The sequence below is a fragment of the Loxodonta africana genome, chromosome 22 (genome assembly GCF_030014295.1).
Source record: "Loxodonta africana isolate mLoxAfr1 chromosome 22, mLoxAfr1.hap2, whole genome shotgun sequence".
Classification (NCBI taxonomy): Eukaryota; Metazoa; Chordata; class Mammalia; order Proboscidea; family Elephantidae; genus Loxodonta; species Loxodonta africana.
Window position 1 is genome coordinate 1,001,328 of NC_087363.1, and position 12,067 is coordinate 1,013,394.

The 12,067-nt window shown below is 38.0% G+C and overlaps 1 protein-coding gene across 1 annotated transcript; it reads right to left on the bottom strand.

Annotated features, from left to right (window-relative positions):
• Window positions 1-6,872: 6,872 nt before the first annotated feature.
• LOC100675434 (olfactory receptor 5I1-like) lies at window positions 6,873-9,005 on the bottom strand. Its single transcript, XM_003422644.3, has one exon. It carries the CDS (start codon window positions 7,967-7,969, stop codon window positions 7,169-7,171), a length of 801 nt encoding a protein of 266 aa, XP_003422692.2. The 5' UTR covers window positions 7,970-9,005; the 3' UTR covers window positions 6,873-7,168.
• Window positions 9,006-12,067: the final 3,062 nt, after the last annotated feature.

Here is a 12,067-nt window from a genome sequence, read left to right on the forward strand (position 1 = left end):
TCAAATCTTTTCTTCACTTTTGTATCTGATGTTTGAAGTTTCACTCAAATCTTTTTCTTTGCATGAAGAATTGTTTATAAATTAAATAGTCATTATCATAAAAAAATATCATAGGATAGATTAAGTAAATCAATGTACATAAATAAAAAGGAGTACAAAACTATTAATAATACTTGTATACATATAAAGTGTGTTTATTATGGTCATTTTTCTTTATTTTTTTTTTAATCAGGCAGATTATATAACAAAACATAGTTATCCCTAGGTAGTGAGATTTTGCTTAGTTTTTTCTATCTTCAAACAATTCTTTATTTTGTGCATGTGGTGAAAGGGATAGTGTGTGTGTGTGTGTGTGTGTGTGTAGTGTGTGAATGTGCGCATGTTTGTAGTGTATGTTATGAAATTAATACATAATGCTTACATACAATGAATGATAGTTGGCCAGAGATCATTTAAGTTTTTTTTTTTTTTTAAAATCAGGTATAATCTTGGACATCAAAGTAGACAGGAATAAAAGACTAATGGGGAGTAAGTTTGGACTATATTCAATTTCTGAACTTAAATATACGTCTCCATTATGGGGTCTAACTAACTACAAAACTGGGAGGAAAATAACTTTTTTTATAAAATACGGTTGATTATCTGGATCAAGTAATTGTAAAAATCATGACCATGGACTCTAATATAATTAATTTCTTATTCTATAAAACAAAAATTGTTAGTGTCATGGATTGAATTGTGCCCCCCCAAAATATGTGTCAACTTGGTTAGGCCATGATTCCCAGTTTTGTGTGGTTGTCCTCCATTTTGTGATTGTAATTTTACTATGTGTTATAAATCTTAATTTCTGCATGTGGTTAATGAGGCAAGATTAGACTATGTTAAAGAGGATTAGGGTATGATTATAACACCCTGACTAAGGCTACATCCCTGATTCAATGTAAAGAGAGTTTCCTTGGGGTGTGGTCTACACCACTTTTTATATTACAAGAGATAACAGGAAGGGAAGCAAGCAGAGAGTTGAGGACCTCATATCTCCAAGAAAACAGCACTGGGAGCAGAGCTCATCCTTTGGACCTAGGGTTTCTGCACCTGAGAAGCTCCTTGACCAGGGGAAGACTGATGACAAGGACCTTCTTCCAGAGCTAAAAGAGAGAGAAAGCCTTCCTCTGGAGCTGATGCTCTGAATTTGCACTTCTAGCCTACTTGACTGTGAGAGAATAAATTTCTCTTTGTTAAAACCATCGATTCTTGGTATTTCTGTCATAGCATCACTGGATAACTAAGACAATAAGAATTACCATTGGTATTACATATGTGTGTGTGGAAATAAGATGATTTAACTTGAATGAAAGTCTACTGAAAACTCTGTACAAAACCAGACCAAACCGTTGTTGCTGAGTCACTCTAACTCATGGTGATCCCAAGTCTTGTAGTGCAGAAATGTGTTCCATATGGTTTTCCTGGCTGTAACCTTTATGGTTAAGAAAAAATGATGAAATAAAAGAGTTGAACAGAAGATTTTCAAGGACTTCTTGAGAAGACAAAGTATTATAATGACACCTGCAAAGAGCAGGAGATAGAAAATCAAAAGGGAAGAACACACTCAGCATTTATCAAGTTGAAAGAACTGAAGAAAAAAATTCAAGCCTTAAATTGCAATATTGAAGTATTATACGAGGAAAATATTAAACAATGCAGGAAGCATCAAAAGAAGATGGAAGGAATACACAAAGTCACTATATCAAAAAGAATTGGTCAACATTCAACCACTTCAGGAGGTACATTATGAACAGGAATCAGTGCTACTGAAGGAAGAGGTCCAAGCTGCACTGAAGGCGTTAGTGAAAAACAAGGCTCCAAGAATTGACAGAATATCAATTGAGATGTTTCAACAAATGGAAGCAGTGTTGAAAATGCTCATCCATCTATGCCAAGAAATTTGAAAGACAGCTACATGGACAGCCGACCAGAAGAGATACATATTTATGCCTATTCTCAAGAAAGGTGATCCAACAAATAGCGGAAATTATCGAATAATATCATTAATATATCATGCAAGCAAAATTTTGCTGAAGATCGTTCAAAAGCAGCTGCAGCAGTATATTGAAAGGGAAATTCCAGAAATTCAGGCTGGATTCAGTAGAGGACATGGAACCAGGGATGTCATTGCTGATTCAGATGGATCCTGGCTGAAAGCAGAGAATACCAGGAAGATGTTTACTTGTGTTTTATTGACTATGCAAAGGCATTCAACTGTGTGGATAACAAATTGTGTATAACATTGTGAAGAATAGGAATTCCAGAACACTTAATTTAGTTCATGAGGAACCTGTACATAGATCAAGAGGCAGTCATTTGAACAGGACAAGACAATACCGCATGGTTTTAAGTCAGGAAAGGTGTGAATCAGGATTGTATCCTTTCCCTATACTTATTCAATCTGTATACTGAGCAAATAATCTGACAAGCTGGACTACATGAAGAAGAATGGGGCATCAGAATTGGAGGAAGATTCATTAACAACCTATATTATGCAGATAACACAATGTTACTTGCTGAAAGTGAAGAAGACTTGAAGCACTTACTGATGAAGATCAAAGGCCACAGTTTTCAATATGGATTACACCTCAACATAAAGAAAACAAAAATCCTCACAACTGGACCAATAAGCAACATCATGATAAAGGGATAAAAGATTGAAGTAGTCAAGGATTTCATTTTACTTGGATCCACAATCAACACTCAGGGAAGGAGGAGTCAAATAATCAAAAGACACATTGCATTGGGCAAATCTACTGCAAAAGACCTCCTTAAAGTATTAAAAAGCACAGATGTCGCCTTGAAGATTAAGGTGTGCCTGGCCCAAGCCATGATGTTTCCAATTGCCTCATATGCATGCAGAAGTTGGACAATGAATAAGGAAGATTGAAGAAGAATTGATGTCTTTGAATTGTGGCATTGGCAAAGAATACCGAATATACCACGGACTGCAGAGAGGAACAAATCTGTCTAGGAAGAAGTACAACCAGAATGCTCCTTAGAAGCAAGGATGGCGAGACTACAGATCACATACTTTGGACATCTTGTCAGGAGGAATCAATTCCTGGAGAAGGACATTATGCTTGGTAAAGCAGAGCATTAGCAAAAAAGAGGAAAACTCTCAACAAGATGAATTGACATACTGGCTGCAACAATGAGCTCAAACATAACAATAATTGTGAGGATGGTGCAGGACCTGGCAGTGTTTTGCCCTGTTGTACACAGGTCACTGTGAGTCAGATCCATCAAGACGGCACCTAACAACAACAACAACAACAACCTTTATGGGAGCAAGTTGCCAGGCCTTTCTCCCATGGTGCTAACCTTTAGGTTAATAAGTGAGCGTTTAACCTTTTGTGCCACCCAAGGATCTTGCAAGCTCAATACAGAGTTATTAAAATGTAAAAGGTTTTATTGCCATTATTACTTAATAGATTTGCATTACAACAGAAATACTTCCAGTTGAGTCAATCCTACCATTCTTCCTTAACTTACTTTTAATTACAAAAAGTGAGAAAGGATCCGGGGGTAAAATATGAAGACAGTGTAATGATGCTAAACTATGACTTCCATTTCCTTCTTTCAGGGATTTCATAGATCTAAGTGATGACTGCTGAGAACCACACTTTGTTTACTGACTTCATATTCTCAGGGTTTTCTGGCAGAAAGTATGTGTAGCGGGGGCTCTTTGTGTTCTTTCTCCTGGTTTATTGTATAATCATGATTTCAAATTGAGGGATGATCCTACTGATCAATACAGACCCCACTTCACACACCTCTGCACTGCCTCCTCTCCTTCCTAAGGGCGAGCCATGCCACTCAGCGAGTGGTCAGTGAGAAATCACCACCCCTCCACCCTATTTCTGCCCTGCCCCCAAGGGCTGACTCTCCCACCACATTTTTGTGTGTGTGTGTGTGCTTTTCTTTGTAATTTGGTTTCTTCTCTCTCTTTCCCCTCTTTCTTCCACCTACCTTGCCCCATTCTCCACCCACAGCCCTTCTTGACAAGCTGAGCCATACCACTTGGCTAGAGAGCCACTGGCACATGGCCTCCCTGTAGAAACCTACCATCAAAAAGTGAAGAAAATAATGCATTCCTTTAGTGTATAAAATGAGCTGAGTACTATGTACTTAAAAAAAAAAAAATCATAAGAATGAAATAATTCATTAAAAATATGCAATATACAGTAGGTTAATTTTTTGCATTACTTATTAAACAGGGTTTGAAAGCAAATAAAATAATTTGATTATCTCTTTTTTTGTTTTTTGACTCTATAATCACAAATACCTTAATTGGTGTTCACAGAGTAATTTATATTATTTATCACAGCATCCCAATCATTGTCCAAACCTATTCCAGACTCAATGTATTCTATTAGAATAACCTATTAATTAACTCTATCATCTTCTATGAAATTAAACCTACTCATGTTATCTAAAATTGGTTTTTATGAATATCTTTCATGTATATATTTAAGGAAAAATATATCCCTTACTGTTTATTATTTTACTCTTTCCTTTAAAGATGCTGATTTAATAGTCTTTATTTATATATAATCATAAAAACAAGATTTATATATAATCATAAAAACAAGATTTTTAAAATTTTATTTGATGGTTCTTAAGAAATTATCAAGATGAGAGAGAACTTAATCTAAGAACTTGAACTTTGAAGTGAGACAGACTTGAGTTCAAATCCAAAAACTACCGTTTACTTGTTAGCTGAATGTCCCTCTGCAGACTACTTAACCTTGTTAGACCTCAGTTTCCTCATGTATTAAAAAAAAAAAAAAAAAAAAACCTATTTTCATCTAATTGATTCCTACTCATAGCAACCCTATAGTCAGAGTAGAACTGCCCCAGAGGGTTTCCAAGGAGTGGCTGGAGACTTTCACCTGCCAATCTTTTGGTTAGCAGCCTAGCTTTTTAACCACTGGGCCAGCAGAGCTTTTTTTTTTTTTTTTTTTCTCCATCTATTTAGCAGGGTTTACTGAATGTACTGATTTCTTAAAGGTGCCTAACATTACTAAAAGTCCTAATATACTAATTATTATCACAGAAATAAATATTTACTTTTAAAAATTGTACACACAACTACTTGAGTTTTATCAAGAGAGTTCCTAAGATGATACAGAAGAGCCCTAAATAACTAGCTCCCTATCCAGGGGCTGAACCTTGATATGACTGACCCCTGGGAAAAAAAGGTATTATTTATGGCATCATTTCATGAAAGCGAGTCTCCAAGCTCCATCTTTCTACCCTCTTTAGAACATGCTCACCCAGTCTAGAAGATTCCAGTTGTAGGTCTTAACCTCAAAACGTCCATATGTGTAGCTCTCTCCCCAGCTACTTTAAGACATGTTCTTCCTAAACCTGCCTTCACACCTAGTTAGAGCTTAGTAGAGGCTTCTTCATGTCTACCAGTTTTGGTCAAAACATTCCCATATCTGTTTCCACGGCCAACCACCTAGAACCATATTCCTGATCTAAGTCCTATACCTCACATTCCCAAGGAGTGAGGTTTAGATAATTAACCCCAGATTGCTTGACTTTATGGGATCCTGTATTAACCTATCTCTAGGGCCATGGCCAAATTGACACACTTAGCTGCATATGGATCAGTAGCTACCAATTATGATTGACCCATGCCCTTCAGAGAGCATTCTCTGCTTAGAATTTAGAAAAAAACCCTTGGTTCGCATCACCTCAAACAGCAATACACAACAGCCTTCACTGTTGAAAAGCACACACTAGCCAAAGCCCTGTTCCACCACTGATCTACATGGAGAAACCTCTTCTGTGACAACAGATCCCATCCTAGTGGATTTTACTGTGGTCAGAATTTAGAATGCAGAGTACCGCTATCATAAGACTTTGCTTTCTTGATCTTCCTCTCTCTTATGCCTCTATCTCACCTTTTCCAGCTTTCTCCATAGGCCATGTCCCAGCTGAAATCAGGCTATCATCCCACCGTTTGTGAGCTCCAGGTCACGTCTCCGTCTTTCAGAGTCCACCACGCTCAGAGCTTTCAGTTTGTTGATTACCAATGTAGATTTCAGACTATACATGTTCTTGATGGAATATTCTATGAATTGGGATTTTAATCTAGTCAATATTAGCAAATTTTTTTTGTTTGTTTTTTTTAAGCCATCAGACTCAAAAATGTCTTTTAATAGTTATTGCATATACAGTGCCAATCCAGAAAATGAACCAAAAATACTGGGGAAAAAATAGTTTCTTCCCACTAGAGGTATATATTCAACATTAAAAAAAAAACAATAAACAGTAAAATTACCTAGGATTTTTTTTTTTCATAAAAATTCATTTAGTAACTACACTGAGGAACATTCATGGTAGAGACGAGGGATCAAATAAGGAGTAAGGAATTAATAAGTAACCCTAACAGAGTTACTTTTTTTTTTTTTTAACAGAGTTATAGAACACAGTCACATGCAGCTTCAGATTAAGATGGAAATTGGTGAGGGTGTTAAAAGAAGCACACCTAAGATTTAAGTGGCATTCAGATTGCGAGTTATCATCTGTAGTTGAAGGGGGATTCAGGAAAAAAAAAAAATATATATATATATATATATATATATATATAAAAAATGTAGAGGTTATATTTGAACAGGTCCTTTTTAGAGTGAGTAGGATTTGAACAGCTAACCTACAATGCACACATATATACACAAGATAAAACTTAATTGAAATAGAGGCTAAATGAATTCTATTTTTTTTTTTTTTTACATATTCATGAAACCAGGAATTTTAGTATGCCAATGGCTTATCCAATATTGAGAGTAGTCATGGTGGAAGGTTAGGATGGGAAAGGAAAGGAGTAAGGACATGAAATATAAGAGATAAAATGAAGGGTAAACCTGTTCCAGAAATAATATTACAAATTGCACTTTAAAATGGCAGAGATAGACATAATTACAAGTGATATGAGAGGGCCAGTTCTGATGTTAGTACCTGACCTATTCTCTGGCTGAGATCTAATAACCAGCAAATTTGGAGAACATCCATATTGAACTTAATATCTCCAACATTCTAACCATAGTCCAAGAAACAGGCACTGTTGAAACATTTTCAAGTCTTATTTCTTCCTTTCTTAAGAAAGCAATTTTCAACTGATAAGTTTTCTAAAGGCATTTTTGACATCCTTGTTCCTTAGACTATAAATCAGGGGATTCAACATAGGTATTATCAATGTATAGAACACAGAGGCCACTTTGTCGACATTCAGTGAATGATCTGTGCTGGGGCGCAAATAAATGAAGATCAAGGTACCATGGTAGATAGTGACAACGATCAGGTGGGAGGCACAAGTGGAGAAGCCTTTCTTTCCTCCCTCGGCAGAACCTGTCTTAAGAATGGCTGCTATGATGAAGACATATGAGAGAAGAACTGTTAAAAGACAGATAGCTTCAACCAAACTAGCAAAGACCACTAGAACAATGTCATGCATATATGTGTCAGTGCAGGACAGTGAAAATAATGGGGAGATATCACAAAAGAAATGGTTAATTTCTCTGGAGCAGAAAGAGAGGTGGAAGGTGTTAGTGGTATGAATAATTGAGCTCATGGTGCCCCCCAAAAAAGCTCCCATTGCAAACTGGCCACAAATTCTCCTGGACATGATAACAGTATAAAGCAGTGGGTTGCAGATTGCTATGTACCGGTCATAAGCCATGGCAGCCAAGAGGAAAGATTCTGTATCAACCAACAAACAGAAAAAATAGAGCTGTGTAGCACAGCTATTGTAAGAAATTGTCTTCTTATCAGAAACCAAGTCCACCAGTAATTTGGGAGCAATGACAGAAGAGTAGCATGCATCTATGAAGGACAATATGCAGAGGAAAAAGTACATAGGGGTGTGCAGGTGGGAACTGCTTGTGATTAATAAAATCATCCCAAGGTTCCCCATGAGAGTCACGGAGTAGATGGAAAAGAACACAGCAAAAAGAAGCCTCTGAAGTTCTGGGTGGTCACTAAATCCCAGGAGGAAGAACTCAGTCTTCTCTGTGCCATTCACTTCCTCCACCTCTTTGCAGTGCTTTGTGATTTCTGGAGCAGTGACAGAGTAATGATGACAATGTCAACAATAACCTGGACATTGACAAAAAAAAATTTAAAAATGCCAAAATAAATAGAACAGTCATTCTAAAATCTATTGGTGCATCCGTATAGCACTTAGTCATGTGTACAGTTAATCCAATATAACTCATAGGTTTTCAAATATTTTAGCGGCAGAAGTTTATATTTTTTAATCCAAATTGCTAATGTACCACTGCTTATTCCTGAAAGCTATTTGTTTCTACCTTAAATGGCACCACCCTCAAGCTAGTTGCTGACTCCAAACCTTGGCTTCACCCATAATTTCTCTAACTCTCCCCTCCACCACATTCTGTGCATCCAAAATTCCACAACTAAACATCTCATCTCTGTCCAATCCACACAACTTCCACTAACATATTAATCATTACTTCTTTCATCTCTTCCTCTATCTCTTGCACAAGCCAATTTATCAGCTGCTTCATCTCCAGTCTTGTCTGATCCAGTCTGTTCTCCTCTGATTCACCATCCTCCAATCACACAAACTCCCTCTAACCCACTAAATCTTGCCTCCCTCAGCAGAGCCACTGGTTGTCTCTACAGTGTGTTGGTGGATCTAAGGGAAAGCTCTCACCTCTGAAATGATGTACCTCATGTGCCTACAGCTTGGTTAGTAAAAAATTGGTTAGTAGGCTCATGTTTTTTGCAAAGGAAAATGTAGCTAATTATTCAGGTTGTCTCTGCCTTTTGCCAGAGAACAGCTCAGCTAATGCAGAACAATGGGATTTTAGTTGACATTCACTCTCATAGGCTGGTGCTTTGGTGCAGTGCTGTGAGCTCTGTCCCACAGGGCCTTTGCGCATGCAATTTCTTCTACCCAGGATATTCTTCTTCCTACAAGCATTATTCTCCAGGAAAAAAAAAAAAAAAAACTGTTGATTCTGACTCATAGCAAATACATAGGGCAGAGTAGAACTGCCCGTAGGGTTATCCAAGGAGCAGCTGGTGCGTTCAAACTGCCAGTCTCTTGGTCAGCAGCTGAATGCTTAACCACTGCGCTGCCAAGACTCACTCAAGCTAAATGCTGACTTTTCAGCAAGGTCTCCACTGTTTAACTCTGTGATCTCTCCATTATTCTCTATCTCTGCACCCTAGTCATTCTCTTGATAGCACTTGTCGCAATTTACAAACATTTTTCTTTATTCACCTGTTGGTTATTATATGTCTCCTTTCCTATATTTCCCTATATTGTATAATCTCTGAGGGCATGAATGATGTCTTCAATTTTTTTTTTTTTTTTAATTTCCAACGTTGTATAACCAATGCCTTGTATAATCCTGATCCACCCATTGCCAATGAACGGATTCTGACTCATAGCGACCCATAGGGCAGAGTAGAACTACTCCATATGGTTTCCAAGGAGCACCTGGTAGATTCAAACTGCCGACCTTTTGGTTGATAGCCTGAGCTCTTAACGACTGTGCCACCAGGGCTCCTGAATCCTGACCCATAGTAAATTCTAATTCAACAAAGATTGAATAAATCAAGGATAATCCCTAATACATAAATAGTGAGAGATTGAGTATACAAATGGGCAATGGCCAGACCATATACCACAATAGAACTCTGACACGCAACCTCTGCAACAAATAGCCTAGGAAGCCTAATCTGAACAGTCTCAATAATTGACCCAGAGCAATCACAATTTGGCCCATACATTGCCAGCTTCCCATAATTTTGTCTATCCCATTAACCCATTGCTGTCAAGTCGGGTCTGACTCATAGCGACCATAGAGGACAGAGTAGAACTGCCCTGTAGAGTTTCCAAGGAGCGCCTGGTGGATTTGAACTGCTGACCTTTTGGCTAGCAGCTGTAGCACTTTAGTCACAATAAATACAATTCGTTACACATATTTCTGGTGTTTTCTCTGCACATTTAGGCTTTTAACAATTTTGTCTAGCTTTTGTTAAAAACCTAAATGTGCAGAGAAACACCAGAAATATGTATAACAAATTGTATTTATTGTGAGTAGATACAATTCAAATGAGATAGCATCAACCCGAAAGTATCAAGAAGGTGCTCCAAAGACAGAACAGTGAAAGAAAGTCATATAGGTCATTGGGTCACCTTTGGATGCGATACCACAAGGCTTGTTTAACAAGGGTCACATGTGTTGGTTCTCAAGGTGGCCAGCTCTCAACAATCCTAAGTATCTGGGTCTGGCAGGGCACTCCCCTAAATGTCACTGGCATGTTAATTTCTCGTGAGACAGCCTCAAAGCACTTACAAGGCTCCAGGGTCAGTCAGCTGTAGAAAGAGCCAGTAAGGACACGCAATACATTTTCCCGTCAGACCGTAGAGTTCCTGCTTCTCCAGCCTGGCTGCTCAGAGGTCGTTCTCTAAAAGTGCCCAACGCCCAAAGCAAACGGTCTCTGCTAAGGCGCTTACTGGGCTGCTGTTTAACCTGAAGTTGACCCCAGGGAAGGCAGTTCCTTAAAGCCTCAAGGTTCAAAAGGACACCTAAGGGCAAATGGCCTGGGTGGCTCACCTGAGCTCCATTAACCCAGAAGTCTAGATTCCAAGAGAATAGAAACAGTTTCTCACTTCCAACTCAGGATCAACCCGAAAAAGACAAACATGCTCCCCAACCCAATCAATTGCATAAAATGCCCTGTTTCTAATTAGCCCAATTCCAGCTTCCTGGTATCAACAACCTCCAACCAGAGCATACGTTAAGCCTTCCTTTTTTCTCACTATAAGATTTGTCACATCCCTGCCTTCATTGAGTCCCTGCCAAACACAGGAAAAAAAAGAAAAAAAAACAGTGCTGTCGAGTCTATTCCGACGCACAGAGACCCTAGAGGACAGAGTAGAACTGCCCCATAGAGTTTCCAAGGAGCGCCTGGCGGATTCAAACTGCCGACCGTTTGGTTAGCAGCCGTAGCACTTAACCACTACACCATCAGGGTTTACAAGTGATGGTGATTTACTACCGTGCTATAGAAAACGGAATAATTAGACTTCGTTCCCAGTTGTGTTGCATTTATTTATTTCCACAACAGATAAAGTCATTACTTTCCAGGTGAAGAGTTGTGCTTGGAAGACCAGAAGCTATGTATTTCTCACTTTCAGATCTAGTTTGCCTGTGAGAAAAAAAAAAAAAAAGAGGATCCCTTAGATAGTTTGAAATCCACTGATAATGTCTCAAGCTCAAAGACTAAATTAGTAAGAAGTGCGGAATCCTTCTCCTGTTACTCAGTAGTTGGGAATACTTGGGCAAGACAATAAATCTCTTAGTGTCAACTTCATTTATCAAATGTCAACGACAGCACATTTCTCATCAAGTTATAATGGTGTTAAATAAATTTCCATCCTCAGTCTCGATATCCTCACCATCTTGTTTCTTTACTGTTCAAAGGAGCAATACAGCAAGCAACTCTAGGTCAAGTCAGATATCTATTTGAGTTTATTCAGAATCTAAGCTATGGAATGCAACTCGAGAAATCTTTACACTACCAAATTTAATATTTTTCAACCCAGGCAACTACATTAATTGTATCCACAATCATTTCTATTCTTTGTATAGGGAAGAACTGTAAGCAATTTTCAGATGGGCTCATCTATCCACCCATTTGGGTTATTTTCACTTTTATTGCCCTTGCCCTATTTTACAATTCTGCAACTTGTAGACAGTCAATAGTAATTTAAATGATGCTTGTCCATACACACATACATCCCCCCCCACCCGCCAATGGAGAGGGAGTTGATTTCCCTCCCCCTTGTGGAAAAAGTTTTGTATCTATTTGTAAATGTATTTATGCATAGCTGATCGGATGAAATTACGCTTCTTTAAATTTCACTGTGTAGCCATTGTTATACCATGCCCTTTCCCCAATTTATTGCAGGTTTTTAATAAAATTAACATTTTATTAAAATTTTGCATACATTTAGAGTAAATAAGCAGAGTGT

Bases quoted from the DNA above. Each gene is read 5' to 3' on its own strand.
- LOC100675434 (XM_003422644.3), bottom strand. From the start codon at position 7,969: ATGGGGAACCTTGGGATGATTTTATTAATCACAAGCAGTTCCCACCTG.